Source organism: Dysidea avara, chromosome 4 (genome assembly GCF_963678975.1).
Source record: "Dysidea avara chromosome 4, odDysAvar1.4, whole genome shotgun sequence".
Classification (NCBI taxonomy): domain Eukaryota; kingdom Metazoa; phylum Porifera; class Demospongiae; order Dictyoceratida; family Dysideidae; genus Dysidea; species Dysidea avara.
In genome coordinates, this window is record NC_089275.1 from 31,304,162 (window position 1) to 31,323,782 (window position 19,621).

The window sequence follows — 19,621 nt, forward strand, 5'->3', positions numbered from 1 at the left end:
ATGCAAGTGTATACAATTTGTATCCAAAATACACTATTTACTGTTCACATGCACATTGTTGTTATATGAATGTACACACACACATGCAGTAAACAAAGAGTATCAAACGTTTCATATGTAATAGGTAAATAGTGTACTTCTGTCAAACTTAAGCACACACACTAGACACTACTCTTATCCAGATCTATTCATTTGGTGTCCTAACCATGGGAAAAAGAATCCAGGGCTGTTACCACTGTTGTCTGGTTTGTCAAAGTACATCCATGCACCATCTAGTGCAACCAAGTCTCCCAACAGACATGTCATCTGGCTTGGGTCTAAATAAACTTGTAATTCATAGTCATCATAGTATTTCAATATGGGTGAGAAATAAAAGGTAGTGGTACCATCGGTCAATCTTAAGTCAGCAAAAAGTGTGCCATCTTTCATATATATTCTAACAGTGTTAAATGATACTTGTACACTGGTGTAGTTACCAGTGTACATGTCAGGATTGGTAGGAGCAGGAAACTGTAAAACAACATTTTGACACAAATAATTTATGTAATATGATGACAAGAAATAAATGGATTTCATTTCTATTTATAAATTAAGATGTTATAAGTACACAGATTTTGTTACTACTATCTGTGCCAAATTTTCATTCGTGTATGTTTTACAAGTGTTACAACTCTTCATTTTATACACCAGAAATTTTATGCATAACATAAAGATCAGGGGCATAGTTAGGATTTCTCAAATGTGGCATTTGGGTACTATGGGTATCTACAGCTGTTCTATTGTAGGGGTGGGCGGTATCTCATTTATATTGTAAACTGTGATGTTTTGATTAGGGACCCGCCAATTATGCTCATTATTTGTGGCTGGATTTTGGAAAAACGATCCAAATCGCACATTAGAAGTTCCGAGATAAACGGTTTTAAAGAATTGAAGCCAGCATAACTCTCCAAGGATAGCAAGCACACGTATGAAATTTACACAAAAGATGCATCAATCTGTTACCTTTCAAGCCATTTGCAGTACTTGTAGCTGCTTGTACAGTTTCTCGCCAAATAAGATAGAAAATCTGAGCAGTTGGACAAGCGAAGTAGTATCACGAGTGCTCACAAAGGGGTGGAGGCTGGGGGGTGGCGGGGAGGGCAAGAGATAGACCTCAAAATGGAGGCAGACCACGATTGGAGTCCAGACACGAGATTACAGGGCTGTGCTGGCTCCTTAGTGGCTGATATGTAGCAAAATCAACAGAGAACACGTCTGGCCAACATTATAAGGCTGTCCACCAGTAAACCACTGACTCTTGCCAAGCCAGGTCCTTCACAAGGCCTGAAACCACCATTTGAGCACTCCACACCACCCAGAAAAGACGTGTGTAAAAACCAGCCTCGTGTAGTTTGAGTAGTGCTGAGGGTCAAAACTTGTAGTACGATAGTGTAGCTATCCACTGGTGGTGTTAGTTTGATTTTGCCTGATGTGCGATTTGGATCGGTTCTGTAAAATCTGGTCACATTTTACCTATTATGCTATGCTGCACCGTCCAAATTTTTTCCTATTATGCTTAAATTGATGCTCAATATTTACCTATACGCTCAATATTTATACCTCAGTTCCCATGCTATTCTAGTAAATTTGCACGTTATGGGAAAACAGTAAGTTGCTGAAGCACAAACTCTAAATCCTTGCTTGTCAAAATGCATGCCACAGAAAAGATCGATATACTCTAATAGAACAGTCAGCTGTGTGATTATTCTCTGACTGCTCTATTAGAGTATATCAATTTTTCTGTGATATGTATTTTGAAAAGCAACAATTTATAGTAATGCACAAGTGTTCTGCCTATTATGCTAGCATTATGTTCAATGCTTTCAGGCACTTATTATGCTCATTATTATGCTAGTACAATTGGCGGGTCCCTAGTTTTGATGAAACAATATCAGTGTTGTCAAATTAAAAGTTCTTAGAAATGATATTATTGTGATATCACTATTACCACAGTGTTCTCCATAAAGTACACTGCTTGGAGTTTTTTAGTTTACTAGAGTGGTATATCCCCAGTATATGGAACAGTTAATTGTTTGTTATTTTAGTAGTTTTCAGTAAACCCGCATTCACTGATGCTTTACTGAGAGGTAAACTCAGTAAAACAATTATGTTCCATATACTTAAAGTTACTGACATTTTACTATCAGTATAACTGGGTACAACTACAGCAAAGCAGCTTATCAAAGTAGTAAACTAAGAACCTTCAAGCAGTGGTAAATATCCGTATACTCAGAGTAACCATGGCAGGAGACCTATTGTAGCTCCAGATCCGGGAAGAACCAGATTGTAGATCTAGGGAAGGATCTATAGAGGCATTTTTGAAAGATATAAAAGTTGAGATACTCTAATAGAGCAGTCACTCTATACTTTAATAGAGTAGTCAAGTATACTCTAATAGAGCATTCATGCAAATATAAAAGTAAAAGATGTATCAATGTGATAAGGAACTTGATGTAAAGTGCTGTTTTTTTTCATTGAAGAAAGAATAGTTGTACAGCAGACATTGTAGCATTATATGTGGGTGATGCAAATATGGATGCGTCTATTATGCTGGGATAATATAACAGGTGCTTGTCACTGTAAAGTGTTAATAATAATAATAATAATAATACCTACATGAACAGCTTTTTATCTGCAACCCATCTGGGAATGGAAAGCTCTACCCCCACATGTTATAGAATCAACATCAATCAATTTATTTCATGATAATAGACATTATAGTGTAATTACTTCAGTAATTATTTATAGTTAGATTTTCTTTGTAATTTTCTAGGACAAGCTAGTCCCCTGGGAAACATGAGCAGTGCTGCCTGCCCAGTATCAAATTAATTAATAAATAATTTTGAGAATAATAGGTAGTGGAAAGAATTGGGGTATAATCGGATAAGTCCTAGGAATAAATAGTGCAAAATTATCTGTCTTGCTTACTTTTCCAGTAGGAAAGAGGATTTCATTTTCTTGGCTGTGTTGGTTCCTTAAGGTACTTATCGACCACACAGGGCCGGAGCAATTGGTCAGACCAGTCAGGCAAATGCCTGGCCACTTTTTGAGCATCTATATCCCACAATCAAATGTAATATCTATAATTTGAGCCACAACTGGCATCAATGAAGTGTGTATAGACTGTTACATAAGCTAAACAGCTACTTACACCGACAACGTACTTAATTTTTTATGGCTGGTTGCACTTGGAGATGGAAACTTTCATGACCTGGCAAGTGGATCTCTTGATATCTTCATTTGAATAGCTAATTAGACTAATTATGGTCACGAAAGAAATGGCGATTTTTAGATCAATAAATTTGAGCTCCTTACCAGACCTAGCTGATAAGCCTAACCAGCCAAAGAGTATTTCTTTCCTCAAGAGAAGCTATGGCAAGACTACCGTAACCAACAGAACGTTCCAGCCAAAGTGGTTTGATAAATGGAGATGGCTTCACTATGATACGTCTGGTGACAAATGTTTTGTTTTCTTTGTGTTACTGCACTGAAAACTGGAAAGATGAAGCCCTCAATGAAGTGTTTTAATGCGAGGGTACTGCAACTGGAAGGATGCATCTGGTGAGAAAGGCAGGTTTACTACTACAATATCAGTCCACAAAAGAGCAGTTGAGGAGATAGAAATACTTCCCAAAATGACTCGTGATATTGGTGAACTTTATTCAAGCAGTCATGCTAAGGACAAACTTCAGAATCGTTCTCATGTATTGAAGGTAGCTATTCCAGACAATTCAGTTTTATCGAGACAGAGTATATAGCCCTGCATGGAGATAGAAATGATCAAGAAAGTAAATTTATGCAACTCATGAAGCTCTGTGAAATAGACGATCCCAATGCAATGAAGATTTGGAGCAGTGCACAGATAAGTATGCCTGTCATCAAGTACAGGATGAAATGATTCGTATTATGGCATTTCATATCTTGAGGAAAATATCAGCTGATTTTAGCTAGCTATTATGGGAATGCACATATAAGTTATTTTGCAAGCATTTAATGGTTTACTATTATTATAGTAAAATTGCAGTGTAAAATGCCAGACTCCCTTACATAGCAAAAACGCTTCGCATTTTGCACAGTGTGCTTCACTCACTACGCGTGCACTCCTTAACAATACTACCCTTTCAAAAATTCCTGACCACTTTGAATTTCACTGCTCCAGCCCTGCCACGGACTGTGTAGACACTGGTGAAGTTTCTGTTTCAGAATTCTCATCCATGAGCTCCTCAGAATATTTCCATAACAGAGATGACCTCTTCTTAGCAGCAGTACTGCTACTGCTATCATCTCGATCTAACCTTGTACGTTTTGTAGCAGTGGTACGACTTTTTTCCTCTTGGTCTTCCAATCACTCATGTACAGCAATTATCATCTGTTTGGCTAAAGCAGCTGAAGATGAAAACACTCTCTGTTTGAATCTAGGATCTAATAAAGTGGCTATAGCATAGTACTCATTAGATTCCATCAGCCTGTAATGTTCCCTCAATGATCTGAGCATATCTCTCTTCATTCTCGTGACTCCTGCATCACTATCACTTATTTCCAAAGAATGCATTATACCGTTAACAACTGGGATAATAACAGCAGCAGTAGCATAATTACCACTGGCTTCACATGTAGCTTCTTCATAAATCTGCAGAATTTTCACTACCTTCTCTGTTAGCAACCGATTTGAGCTTGTTAGCTCAACAGGAACATCCAGCTCTACTACAGCAGCAGTAGTTGCTACTCTCAGCTCCACCAGTCTTTGCAACATATAAAAGGTTGTAGTCTATCTGGTGGGCTCATCTTAATCTCTTTGGTGACAGCCCTAATTGTTCTTCAATCCTCAACAATGACTGCAGTGCTATAGTTGAATGCTTACAATGTCCCACCAGTTTACGAGGTTTTGCTGTGAGATCAACCACTACTGGTTGGGCTAAACAACCATCCTTAACCACCAACTGCAGAGTATGGGCCAAGCACCCAAAGCTAGGAATGGCTGCATCTCGTAGCCCAGATACAAAATTATTATCATTGTCCCTTACTACAACATGTATTTTGTCACTTAAGATCCAGGAATCTAAACACTTGGTAATCATGGATCCAATATGTTCACCAGTACAATAATCATTGAAAGGAGCTGAGTGCAAGCAAACTTGTTGCAGGGTAAAATCTGGTGGAATGTAGTGACATGTTAAAATAATGTACGAATCTTGTGCAACTGAGCCCAAAATATCTGCTGTTACACTAACATGGGATACAAAAGAAAGGGATTTTCTTATTTTTGCACAAACCTTCTGATAAATTTCTGGTATCAATGTTTCGGAGAAGTATTTGTCAGAAAGAAGATTGTTATGGAGCTCTAAAAGCTTCAACAACCAACTAAACCCAGTGTGATCCACTACAGTAAATGGCTCGTTATCAAGTGCTATCATCTCACCTATTCGTCTAGTGATTTCCTTAGCTCTCGGGTTGTCAAACACCAAAGGCTGGGATTTTGTGAAAGATTCTATGGTTATTGGCTGGTCACTACTCCCACTGATACTTGAGCTACTACTCTTGCCTCGTTCTTTTTTTTGCTTCTCTTTGGGGCTTGTAATTGTGAGAACTCGTCGGGATGCTTAGTTTTCAAGATGACGACGCATGTTGCTCATATTATAATTCTTAACATTTTTCCACTTCTGGGAACATCCACTGGACAGAGAGGGCACAAAACTTTACTTACATCAGTGACATTAATCACAAAGTAATCCCACAAAGCACTCATTTTAACACGACTAGTCATTGTAACATTGTTCTTGGATTGTTCTCAATGTTTAGACTGCATCACGTGATATATGTGTGCAGTTTACTCATGTGAGCGACCTGCTGTTACCTTGCTTTGTATTATTTGCTCTAGGTAGCTTGGCTTAATTTTACAGTAAAATATCAGCATATCGGAGTGATACAGCAATCGATACTGATTTGCCAGAAATGCTAATATTGGTGCCAATTTGATACCAATTCAATTATCGGTGGAACACTAGATACAACACTGAAAACAGTACAAGTATATAAACTGTTGAAAAGATCAAGATACTCTAACAGAGAAGTCAAGTTAGAGTCCATAATTCTAATATAGTAGTCACTTATGTAAAACTCTGATTTATACAATTGTTTTGCACAAATTTTCAGGAATAATTTTGGGAATAATGGGTAAACTTAAAAAGAAAGAATAATCAGAAGATTAAAAAGTATATAGACTCCTGCCTAGATGCAATGCTGAGTATAATCTTCAGCTTTTGTCATGCAAGGGAATAGATAGACCTCCTATATTTATATCATGCACTTGGGTGTACAAAACACATCCTCACTACACTTAGTTGTATATAGCAAAATTCTGATGTCTGTGTATATCTCCATGAATACAGTAGTTCAATGAATGGCATTATGTCATGTATTGTATGTCATGTATATGTATATCCAGTTATGACTCTACAGTTATGTCACTTGTGTATACAATTATAAGTATAGTTGGATGGTAGAGAATATCGTGATAATTAGTAATATCATAATACTTTCCCATGATGTATTATGATAGTAAAATTTCAATGTCGTCCAGCCCTATTCTATTGTGCAGTTTTGACAAATGATTGACTGCTCTATTACGGTATCCCAATTTAAAAAAAAAAATTACTCTACTTGCTAAACACTCTGCTATTTATAGCTCTTTCATATAAGTTCCAATTGTAGACCTTGCTAATTTGACTTTAGTATAATACACTCTATTCCATACAGTTAGTATAATTCCTGGTTGCTACATGTACTATTATGAGTCTTGTCATCACAATAAATGTAATGACTTATTTAGTATGTTCACTTTTAGTGGTTATAATAGAATTACCTTTCCTGCTTGAGCAACTAAAAACTCCTTGAAAGCTGGAATGATGGTTTTATAGGAACCCTCTATATCACTCTCCAAGTTAACATTTGCGTTAACTAGCACAATGATTCCTGCATGATGTATGAAACATGGCAAGTAAAATCACACAAATCTTTAACTCCTGTAATATGTTATGGTTTAATTTATGCACACATTAATTAAGCAACTCACCCAGTCCAAGGTCAGGAGCAAAGCTAAACTGTGAGGAATATCCAAGAATACTTCCTGATTTGGTGCGTACAAGATAAGTATCAACAAACATCATCTCCCATGGAGTACCAAACAGTGACTTTCCATCATTATTCAAGTACACTATAAAATAAAATATTGACAATAAGAACAAATCTAAATAAAACATATGAAAAGATCAGCCCAACTTAGTAAGTTACAATAACAAGTGCATCTTAAACAAGGCAGATCATTACTTAATGTCAAAATTTAATCCACGTATACTTTTAATTGAAACTAAATCAGCATGGCTAAAATAGGAATTAAATTTGCATGTTGGGTGACTTCTGCCTCTATGGATTTGTCAGCACACATACCACATCAAGGAGCAAAATAAACCACACAAAATGAGTATAGCATACTAACTTGGTGAACCCATCTCTCTGACTAAATGTGGTTCAAGTATTTTGCTAGCAGATCCAGTAGCGATATACACTGAGTTGAAAAAATCTGACAGCTATGATAGGTATAATAGTGCAGCAGGATGTAATAATAAATATAAAGTTAGTGCTACCTTTAAGAGATCATTTACGGTGGAATACATTTGTCCAGTTGGAGCATACCAGCCCAGATCAATAAGAGGTGCCTTTTCTCCTCCACCAATATAACCAGTAGCCATTTTAGACACAACACTATAAAGTGCATTCAGGTACAGTGTATAATAAATATAAATAAAATTGCACAAAATGTGATACAATACAGTATGTACAAAATAGGACAACCCTAATTTATTATGATAGACATACACCTAATTAAAGTTGACTTACTCATCACTAAATTCAAATCCAGTATTAATCATTTCTAGTGGCTGCAAGATGTGCTTTTCAACATATGTCTCATATTTCATGCCAGGATAAGCTTTCTGGATTATACATTGACCCAACAATGCATAAGCTAAGTTGCTACAAAAATATGAAGTTATATAGTGGCAGGAAAAAAAGTAGCTACATTATTAGTATTAAAAATATAGAGATTAGGCTATGAAAAGTTAATGATGTGTTTCTGGTTATCTTCCTAGTCATATTATTTTTGCTAAATGAATTGCACAATTACCATTCAATAATATATAGTATTTTATGTCTGTTGAAAGGTTTCATGTCTTGTTTCTTATAAAGATGCACTAATTTTATATATTAACTTTGTTCTTTCCTATAATTCCATGTACTTCTAAGTCAAATGTGGTGTACCACATCAAAAAGCTGCAGAAAAAAAAAACAAAAAAAAAACAAACAAACAAACAAAAAGCCTGGTCACCTGGTCAATTTTGGGAAATTGGTAGGACCAGAAACATATAATTAACTTTGCATGGCCTTATAAATGTAATTTATTTACAATTTACCTGTAGGAAGGTTTTGTCCATGATGGAAAACTCCTGTAATAATTACGAAGTCTTTCAAGAATTTCTGGAGTCTTCAGTGGACAGATGTTGTTACCAACTGTACTATTATAGCATGGAAATGAGTGGGGCAAACCAGACATTTGTGAGGCTAGCTGTCTACAGTATTAATAGAATAAAATATAATCATACACTACGGTAGTGTAGTGTATAGTAGGAACCACAAAGGATAGACGAGGCCCATGAAATAAAATCACCCAGAAACCAGCCTCAATTTTCCTGACAACCATAAGGCAGTATTGGTTAGGTAAATCTAAGCCCAAAAAAGCCTTCGGATTGGCCCAAAATGCTTTCAACAAGTGACTACGGAAATCAAAAAAAATTTATTCAACGGAATTCTCTACTGACTGACTGACTGACTGATGTTTTAGGCAAGCGTACCTCAATAACGGCTGCAGCTAGGCTTGATTTTTTCACTGTTCGACGTCGCTTCGGCCCTAGATGTACCTTTTGGCATACCGCAGTATGTGCAATACCTTCTTCATGGACTTACCAGTGTCCTCCTTAGTGTCCCATTCATGTTTACTAATAGCGAAAAGTGAAAAGTGTCCATTTGGTGATAGCACATGATGACTTCCCTTCGCAACAGAAATCGTCCGTATTTGTCATAGTGGCTACTTTGATAGCAGAGGCACTTTTCAAACAGTTCTTGATTCGTACTGCTGTGTAATGGGTTGAACATAGCCGACAACGAAGTGTAACTGATACCTCACTTTTCAGACAATAATTATTGATATAACCTTGGCATGTGGCACCATTTCTTTCGATATGCGTGGATTGCAGAGGTGCTTTTCAAACAGTTCTTGATTCGTACTGCTGTGTAATGGGTTGAACATAGCCGACAACGAAGTGTAACTGATACCTCACTTTTCAGACAATAATTATTGATATAACCTTGGCATGCGGCACCATTTCTTTCGATATGCGTGGATTGCAGAGGTGCTTTTCAAACAGTTCTTGATTCGAAATGTTGCGTAACGGGTTGAACATAGCTGACAACAAAGCGTAATGGATATTTCACTTTCCGCACGATAATTGGGGTGTGCAGCATCATTTCAGATGTGGTATGCATGGGTTCACCAGTCATAATGATTATTTACAAAAAAAGTTAACAAACGAGTACACATGCACAGTAGGGATATAACACTTCTTATTGTTTTACTGTGATTTAATATCATGCACTACTCCAGCTTGTTTCAGTACTTTTTATCGATGTGCTATGGTCCCTACTCTAGTTAAAAATTCCAATTTTTTCTGTGTACTTGTAATATTATGCATAGTAAAATTGTAGTTTAACATGATTTGTTTAACTTGTACACATACTGGTCAGTACATAACAACAATAATACACACTGCACCTTAATGTAACAACATCATCTAATGTGTATGGATTTCTCAGAGAGAATATAGGGCAATAATGAGTAATAGGGTCATCCAATGATTTTACTCTTCCTTGTTCATACAACTGGTATAGCATCAGTACCTACAAATTTGGTAAACTGTACTGTCAAGTTCTGCACATATAGTATATTGTATATATGGAAAACTTACAGTAAACACTTTAGTGATACTTGCTATACGGAATATGGTGTCACCATCCGGGGTAACTGTAGGAGTGTCTACATCTGTTGTACCAAACCCTTTAGTCCATGTCTGGTCCATGTAACGAATTCCAACAACTACACCAGGCTGCATGGGATAAAATATTACTGCAATGAAATCATTCAGGCCATACGGTATGTATAATTCAGTTATCATCTCTAACTATGGGCCAGCATAAAACTATTAACAATGCTATTCTACACTGCTTCAATGTATAACTAATGAATGCTTGATTAACCCTTCTCCTTTGTCTGATGATTTCTATTTCATGTGTCCAATCACCGTGTAATTCCCTACGTTATAAATTCAAAGGCAGTATCTGTATATGGCTGAATGGTTGGCCTTAATAGATGAAGCTTTTAATCAATAAAGTACAGTAGTTGCATTGCACATACAGTCATACAGTGATATAAATTGGGAAGTATAACTGTAAAACTTCTTTTGGAGGGAATATCTTCAGTCTCTCTATACCATGTTGTGTTTGGCTAGCCCTGTGCCTTAGCAAACCAGATAATCTATAGAAACGATGCACACAGAGGAAATTATTAGACCTGGCTTTATAACCAAAGCCATTACATGCACACAATGCTTTTATCAAACGGTATGGTACTACTGTTTAAGTAGGGATTGCCCCAAAATGATGTGTGCTGCCAATATTGCCACCTTTAAGATCATCCTAGAGAAATATAACTACAAAAATCAACTTTGCACACAATATTAGTCCATCTAACAAGGAAAACAGCATTGAAAATAAGAAAACACTTACTGGTGACCGGATAACTATTTTTTTAAAAATTGGCAAAACTCAAAATTTAGTCTACCTCACCACATTTGCAAGCCTAGAAGCCAAACAAAGCAGCGCATGGCTGCCATTTTATGCCACAATCACAAACTAACCGGTGGGATGTGCTTTTTGGGGTTCCAACGAGTGTGTTCCCTTGGTGCCTTACCTTTCCTTTTACCTTCAATCAGGTTGGTTGTCTTCTCCTTCAAGCATCAAAAGGCGTTAATTGTCTGTATCAACACTTTTCTCTGAGCAGCATACATGTATTTAGATGCCACAAAATTATATCAGAAAGCGTTTATGCTGCTGAAAGAGCAGAGCGCTTATAATTTCCAGTCAATGCAGTCTAGTGTTGCACGTGATAATTTAAAGCTGCTGATAAAGAGCAGCTAGGTTGTCATTTCGGCTTTTGCCAATGCCTGGACTGCATTTGATGAACAGATTCATTACTTATAATAGAGAGGCTGATACTCAACAGCTTGTTCCTCTGAACACACTTGCTTCTGAATGAGATTAATCAGCAGGTGATTGGATAGTCTACTGAATACTCGAGTGGATAGTTACCATGACAAAATTTTATTACTTCATCCTGTTACTCGAGACAATGAAAGGGCCTGTTCATTCAAATAAGTTTGCGATCTGCAAGTTAGCGATTGGGATCCCATTCACAATAGGTTTATGACCATGCCCATCAATTAAAGATCTAGGTGGACTAATGACGATAGAGTATGGAGACCACACTTCTTAACAATCTAGCTGTTTACTTAACAGTAAACAAGATGACCTTATCCCTTATTGGTCTAGCTAGCTGCACACCCCCTGGCTGACTTGAGATATACTTTAATACAACAGTCATGTGTGATATTCTAATAGAACAGTCACAAGTTGCATTGTAGTTAGCTGTGCTACAGCAAAAAAACTAAACAAAGTAGCATTTAAAAAAAATGTCTATATAAAAATTAAGTAGGGATCTATGCAACAAAAAATAGTGAAACAAGAGATGAATGATGGTATTACAGCATAGCTCAGTGGGAAAGTCCCTACTTGCACTTTAGCTTAGCAATTATTTTGCTCAATGCCAAAGTATGGGCTTTTCCACTGAGCTACCATCATTCACCTCTTGTTTCACTACTTTTTATTGTATAGATCCCTATCAATTAACATTTTTTTAGAAATACTATTAACACACAGTTACATACCACTTTAGAGGGACTGACAAGATCACCAAATATATTCTGTGCTGCTTCAATAGCATTACTGATACTATCAGGTAATGGTAATGGTAGTGGTTTTAGTGTGTTAGGATGAGGTGGACATGACACATTACTCATCTTAATGTTCTCCATCCACATCTATATAATAATACACACATACAAAGTAATCTTAAATACTATGAATAATATCAAAACTTTTAATTACGACCAGCTTAAACACATAAAATATCATTAGCATCCATAGTGATTACTGCACAACGACAACCAATGAAGATGTGTAAAAGATTTATAGCCATTATCGTAGGTAGTGGGAATTTTCAATTAACTACTGCCAAAATAACAATAACTAAAATTTGTAACGCTCTAACAGTACAGACATTAAACATACGTAGGGGTGATAAGTGGTATGGATTACTTATAGTTAGAAATGGGATTGGTCTACTTATACTCTTAAATTCCTCTCATAATCTCAACTGTTGAAGAAAGAAAATTGTCAACTTCTTATGACTTGAAATCCAACCACTATTCTGTATCATAAATGTTGGCAAAACCCCTTTGGTCATGCAGTACATAGCAAGGTACATCTAACAGCCCTTAAAAGTGATGATAAACTTGCAGTCTACGAGTATAAATTCAAGGTACACTAAAAGGGCAGGTTATCATTGGTTGTTACATGACATTGTGCAAAGGCTAAGCATTTGGTCATATAGCTAGCTACATTTTTGTAAGAGACATATGAAGAAGTTTGCTACATGGAACAGACATTATTGTGCTTAATCATGGAACACCATAATTTTCACAAAATAATCTGCAGAACTAATTCACAATGCTTTCGTTTAATTGTAACAGTAATGTAGTGAAGGTTAATAGGTGTCAAGATGTCAAAATAGTTTCAGAGCATTCCTTTCTTTCCAAATATTCGCCTTTCAATTTATATTAGAAAAATAAGTGATTTTCAACCTTAAAAATGATGCACTTAAATTTCTTTGATTTCCTTCTCCTATAGCACAATTTAATCGCTATTCATTGCTCTTTTCAAATCTGATTCAGTATCTTATTTATTTATTATGTGTCGCGGGTTATTACGCCTATAATGTATGGGGAAATTTGCTACAACAGGTTGATTTAGGCCATTTTGACGTACCTAAATTTCTGTGAATTGGACTTCTTCTGGTACTTGCAGAGAGTTGCTCTACAAGTATCACTCCTAGAAAGTTACTAAACAGACTCGAGGTAGGCGGTACACAATAATTTATTTAATTTTTTGATTTTCAATCGAAATGTATTGGACATATCTGTTCCAATTGGCATTTTTGCCTTGAACAAAAGTATAGCAAAGTCTGCAAACTTCTTGATACGAAAATTGGAATAACAACTGAATTCACAAAAACGTTAAAATTGATTTATTTTTCTTTTATTTCTACATTCCAGCTTTACTATTGTTAATTTTATGTTTGAGATCCCCCACCAACATTGCTATGTCGTACTGGTCATTATTATGACACCATGTCATTATTTCATCATCTCAATGTTTACTGATGGTATGGGAATATAATAAACTAACTTGCTTACATAACTAGGCGTCAAAAAGGCAGGGGACTGATTCAGTCCCATCTCAATCTCAATCTCAGATAATCATAATAGTAATACTTTACAGAATAGTACAAAATTCTGAGGGTCTACCAGTGACCTACACCAATAACCTAACAAACTCAAGACACATGGTAGTGTGTCGTGTGGCCCAAGAAGCTGGCATGCAACACTGTGAGTATATTTGACAGGAAGAAAGAAAACGCACATTCGTAGCTCCGTGCTGTCTTTATGAAATGAAGCGATTTTTGCTGTGGACATGCCTGCCAACGTCAGTACTCCATATTCCAAATTTTATCAAAATTGCTTCAAGTATTCCCGAGATATGCGACTTCAAACGTTGGCTTAGTTTCTTCATTTTTTCTTCTTATTTTTCTTCCTGTTTTCACACACTTACAACCACTGCCATAAAACGTGAATGCCATATCGGATTCCCTTGAAATTTGGCACACAGTAGGAGGGTATTAAGGCGCATCTTGGTACCAAGATTGGCTGAAATATGATAAACAGTGGAGGAGATATTAGCGATTATTTACGAAAAATAACACCAATAATTATTATGTTGTCACGCCTACAGGGTAAACAGCTTACGGGAAGAAGCTTAGGTTAACTACTGAACCTCAAACCTTTTGTGATTTGAAAGAAATAGAGCTAAAAACCATGAAGATACAATGAAAAGACCAACAGTGTGTAGCAACTATGCAATCAAGATTAGGCCACTCCAAATGAGAATGTAGTTTCCCGTCCGAGATTTTTGAAAATTTGGTGAGGGAGGGAGGCTTATTATCATTATTCATTATTATTACACCAATGGATTTTGAGCCACAAAACTAACTATGAAATGAAGTCAAAAATCTACTGTAGCTCAGTTTTACATGCACAGTACTGTTTCATGCTCTTCTTTAATTTTCACATACCCTATAGCACTACGCTATCATTCTATGAAGCTACTGGACCAGAGCAGTTACACATAATACTTCAAACTTAGTAGCTGAATACAGTGGTGTGGCTTTTCTGCCAGGTCTGGATCTACAGAGAATGATTTACAATCTGAACCATGGCTGCATATGCTGTATTATCACAACGGTAACCTTTGAAGCATCCAAATCCTTCCTGCTGAGCATCATTATAGTAAGGAGATGCCATGATTCATGATTTTGAAGCATTTGCTAAAACGTTTGCCAGTCCTTGTTGATGATGGTCACGAGTTCTCACGTAGCTATGAAGTACTTCACATAGCTAATTACTAGTAAATTTTAAAGCTATAGATATATTCGCAGATTGAAGACTACAATCACAACAACAGGTTGTGGTTCAACTATTCATATTCCATCAACAGTGGATAAACAATCCAAAACAAAATATTACTATAGCTAACTATTCATAAGGCTTGTTTTGTCCGCCTAATATAAAACCGAGGCTTAAGATATGTGACTGGATCCACGAAAACTGGTCTTATCGCCAAAGACTGGAATTTTGATTTTTTCACACAAACACAAAGCTTTATGAATGTACTATATCAAATTTCACTGTCACAGTTGACCAGAGTAGAGTTGCCTGCTTTTACTAGCTGCTTTTGTCAATCACAGTGACTGGCCGTACAGGTGGTCTGGGGTCTTGATGGAGCCCTGGCCAACCAGGAGATGGCTGTGTGTGGCTGTATATGGCTCCGTGGAATTGGACAATGACCAGAGCTGTAAATTTCCTTTCATTATAGCCAGTTTTGAGCCTTGAATAGTCCATAACCTGGCCTAATTCATCCCAAAATGTTCCTGTTCAATTTTAAACAGTTTCTTTCCCACCTTCCAGGACCCCTTCCTCCCACCCCTTTTGTAGCTCACCTGATACAGCCAACCTTGGTTAAAAAACTATCTAAAATGTTAGGAAACTTAGCTGTTGGCTACTTCTTCAGTGGATGATCTGGAAGGTAATAAATTGTTGTAAAACGTGTGAAAATTTGGTACGCGTAGCTACCACCAGTGGCAAGCTAAAACACTCTGAATATTTAAAACTGGCATTTCTCGATACTTTTAAATGGGTGATAATACCGGTTTTCCCAGAGACAGTCACATATTATGTTAGTTCTAATTGTTACTTAAGCACTTGCTATACGTAGCTACTTATCTAATGTGATAGCTGTACATGCATGCAGAGATTGACATTCCATCATCTAGCTCAGTAGAGCTAAACTTACTTAGAAACTCCTCAACTTTACACAGCTTTGCAAAGTGCCCAATCACTTACAAGGCCTTTTAGAGCTATTCTTTCAGAGAGTTTCAGCACATAACAGAAGGCTTAACACAAATCCATACACATGGCAACACTGCCAAGAAATAATTAATTATCTTCTTGTAATTAGAGAATAATGGCAATAATGTGGTAATAATGACCATTTAATGTGGGTGCTCAGACGTGATGCGGGCGGAGGATTGGAAACTACATCCTCGTTTGGTGTGGCCTTAGCTAATAAAAAAAGACTACTTACCACGCCTACCAGACAAACCGCTTGAAGTAATGCTTTGAAAATCGCTGTACAGATGGAGTAATCATCTTAGAAAGGCTCGTCAATGGTGTAGAAGAATCACACTTAAAGCCACAGAGTTATAACCCGAAATCTAAATTGGTGTAGCAAGTGCTAGATCGAGATACTCTAATAGAGCAGTCATCCTAATAGAGCAGTCACCCTGAAGAGATATCAGCTAGAAACAAGTCACCCTGTAGAGATATCAGCTAGATACAAGTTACCCTATAGAGAGATCAGTTACAAACAAATTACCCTGTAGAAATAAATAATGTGCTGGAAACAAATCACCATGTAGAGAGTTCAGCTAGAAACAAATGACCCTGAAAAGAGTTCAACTATAAACAACGACAGTTTTAGCTACAGTTCAGTTATGTAAGAAGTCACCTTATTACCTATGTGGTAATCATTCAATTTATTCAGTGTTAAATATACACATATTTAATATTAAACCAGACAAAAAGCTATACACACAATTGCTTCTTTTGTTCCACAATTCCTGCTGTAAAGAAAGAAAAACAATTTAAAAGGAAGCACCAAAGCCAGTTTAAGGCCGGCTTTGTGGCTTGCAATACAAAAAGAAGTGATATCTAAACCAAAAAAGCCAAGCTGTAAAAAAAGAGTGCGGCCCCCAAAAAGGCCAGGGTAAAAAAAGAAGTGAAATCAAAGGTGGCGGTCAAGAAATGGCTGTGATGGTAGGCTTAATTATGACAATTCAAGGTGAATTTGGTGCCGAATCCTAGTGAAACTTGGAGGAGGCAATGCAAATTCACCTGAATTGTCGTTATCAAAATTTTTGCCATTAACCTACCATTATAGCCATGTCTTGGCTGTCACCTTGGATTTCACATCTTTTTACACCCTGGCCTTTTTGGGGACTGCACTGCTTTTTTACAGCTTGGCTGCAATTTGGTTTAGATAATAATTATACGTATTTAGATACAAACAGCTATAATTGTTAGATGCAGGATTCTTGGAACAATGGGAACAGGGACAAAGGTAATGGAAACAACAAGGAGTATTGTTAAAGTTTGCTAAGAAAAGTTTCTTTATTTTCTGTTTTACAACTAGTGATTGTGAATAAAACAGTATAATCCCTTTCACTTTTTAAGATAGCCATAGCACCAACAACACATCAAAATACTGTAATGGAGTATTCAGCTAAACAGGCAGGTGAATGTACAAATACCGTATAGCCTAAACATTTCGAGGGGAATTTTTTGACTGATTTCGCAGTTTTGGGGTTACCAGTGAAAATGTTATCCTTGATGAAATATTATTTAGACCTCCACATAGTCTAATACATTTTGGGAATATTTGCAAATCTGCAAAAAAATTAAATTAGCTCAACCTTTAAAAATTTGCCTAAGCTATACAGTAATGAACTGCATGCCTGCCTGCCAGCATTAGTTTAGGCAATAGCTTCCCTGATCTGAAACCTAACTTAGCGGTTCCGGAAGAATTTTAAAATTAATGAGAATAGTTTTTATTTAGCATAGCCTTGTGCACTACTCCCCGAGGATCTCGTAAAAAGTTAGTTTTTAAAAATCCATCATAGGATGGTGGAGTTTTAAGCAATTATTCCTATTAAATTAGGCAACATTTTCTCCGTGTCTTTCCATTGAAAAAAAGTTTCAAATGGCGCAATTGAACAACTGCTTATAACTCAGCTTTGCAAAAACATTTTGAATGTCTGTTTTCTGTTATAAATACCTTAGCACATGGTCCAAAGTACAACCATACTTGTAAGACCCTCTGAATAAAGGTCACCTCCATAGAAGATCAATAAATAGTTGGATGCATTTAGCATCTTATGGCATGCATATGGTGGAGTGCAAACATTTTGTACCAATCATCTCCTCCCAAAAATACAATGTGCATGCAAAGCAAGGAGTCATACTGTTGATTTATAGCTGCTTATATGATTATTTTTGCTCTTAAAGTCACAGCTACCAAAATAGTGCACCAAAGCGATAAGCTACTTGTGGTGGTGCAAATTCGCTGACTTTTAGCATAGTAATATTGAAAACTACATGGACGAAAATGTTCACCTTGGCGTAACTAACATGTGCTGGGTCGTTTCTTACAAAGAAAACATAACATTGTGGTGGCTATATTACAAAGTAATCTTATAATTGGCATAAAACACCACACAAACATATTTGTAGCAGAATGCACCATCGTATTCGTCATCCCCAGAAACCCTAGAAATTATCCAACTGTTTGATCAATCACTCGTACGGCAGCAAATCAATTGTGCCAACTTTCCAATGGAAGATTCACGGAGAAAAATTTATGCTAAATTTACGGAATTCCGGAATTGCTACCTAACTGTCAGGAAAACATTACTGGCAGCAGGCTGTGGTCTATCACTTCTTACCCCTCGCAAACACATGATCATTGATCGCAACAGGGAGACTGCATGAAGCTCAGGCGAGCTCAGGACGTAACGAAAGCTACAGTACATTCTAGATACAGCTAGACGGGTTTAACGAGAAGGCACTTATAAATATATATTAGAGTGGCTAGGTGTAGTCACTGGAAACGTGCAGTATAGCTGATAACTAGTGATCTAGAAAAGGTCATTTTACGTGGGTGGTAGAACCTGTGATTATCACACCAGCCATGCACAGTAGCTACATGTTACAATACTCACTAACCGGGTCGAAGTCATATGCAGTATTTGCAGTTATCAGTAGACAGAGCGAAAACACTGCAAATAGTCGCATTATTCCCCACAGAAAATGCGGTTAATCAACTTGAATATAAGCGCGCACAAATTTATTTAACATAGCGTGCCATAAGCACCACCCCTAAGAAATCAAAATAGGGTATGGCCACGCGAGACTGGCCAGACATCACTGTCGTGAGCCTATCCTTTTTGTGGTTAGTTAACATTAACTCATCCCAGTTTGATCTTACCAAAAAATTGTTCTACTCTACAACAGATACTAATTTTCACTGACAAAATCATCAACAGTCCCTTACAAACAGATGTTATTTACCTTGACATTAGCAAGACTTTTGATTCAGTGTCACATAGTATTTTACTGATCAAGCTGTGGTCTATCAAATTTACACCAAGGTCGATTTGATATAGCTAAATATTGGAACTTAGAGATATTACATGCACATGAAAGTCACAATCTTGTTCTTGCTGCTAATGACACACTGATGTGGCAGTTTGGCCATTTTGGCTACATGACACTCTGCATGCATTGTAGTGAATTACTGTGCTTACACGAATAAATTTCTGTGTTGTAGGGTTTATAACTGAATCTACTGCTCTGTCAATTATCAGCTACATCGGATATGGGATATCCATGATTTGTCTCTTGTTTACCAT

General features: G+C 36.8%; 1 protein-coding gene across 2 annotated transcripts; it reads right to left on the bottom strand.

The window, feature by feature from the left end:
* Positions 1–36: 36 nt before the first annotated feature.
* LOC136254677 (putative beta-lactamase-like 1) lies at positions 37–19,065 on the bottom strand. Of its 2 annotated transcripts, none has more exons than XM_066047398.1 (11): positions 18,936–19,065; positions 12,150–12,302; positions 10,116–10,253; positions 9,923–10,047; positions 8,508–8,663; positions 7,936–8,070; positions 7,683–7,800; positions 7,535–7,625; positions 7,112–7,252; positions 6,902–7,011; positions 37–510 (listed from the first exon to the last, which is right to left on the bottom strand). In XM_066047398.1, exons 1-11 carry the CDS (start codon positions 19,002–19,004, stop codon positions 175–177), a joined length of 1,572 nt encoding a protein of 523 aa, XP_065903470.1. In that variant the 5' UTR covers positions 19,005–19,065; the 3' UTR covers positions 37–174. The 2 variants fall into 2 exon arrangements, 1 of the variants encoding a protein (XP_065903470.1); XR_010700666.1 differs by having other exon boundaries at positions 379–510; positions 6,902–7,061.
* Positions 19,066–19,621: the final 556 nt, after the last annotated feature.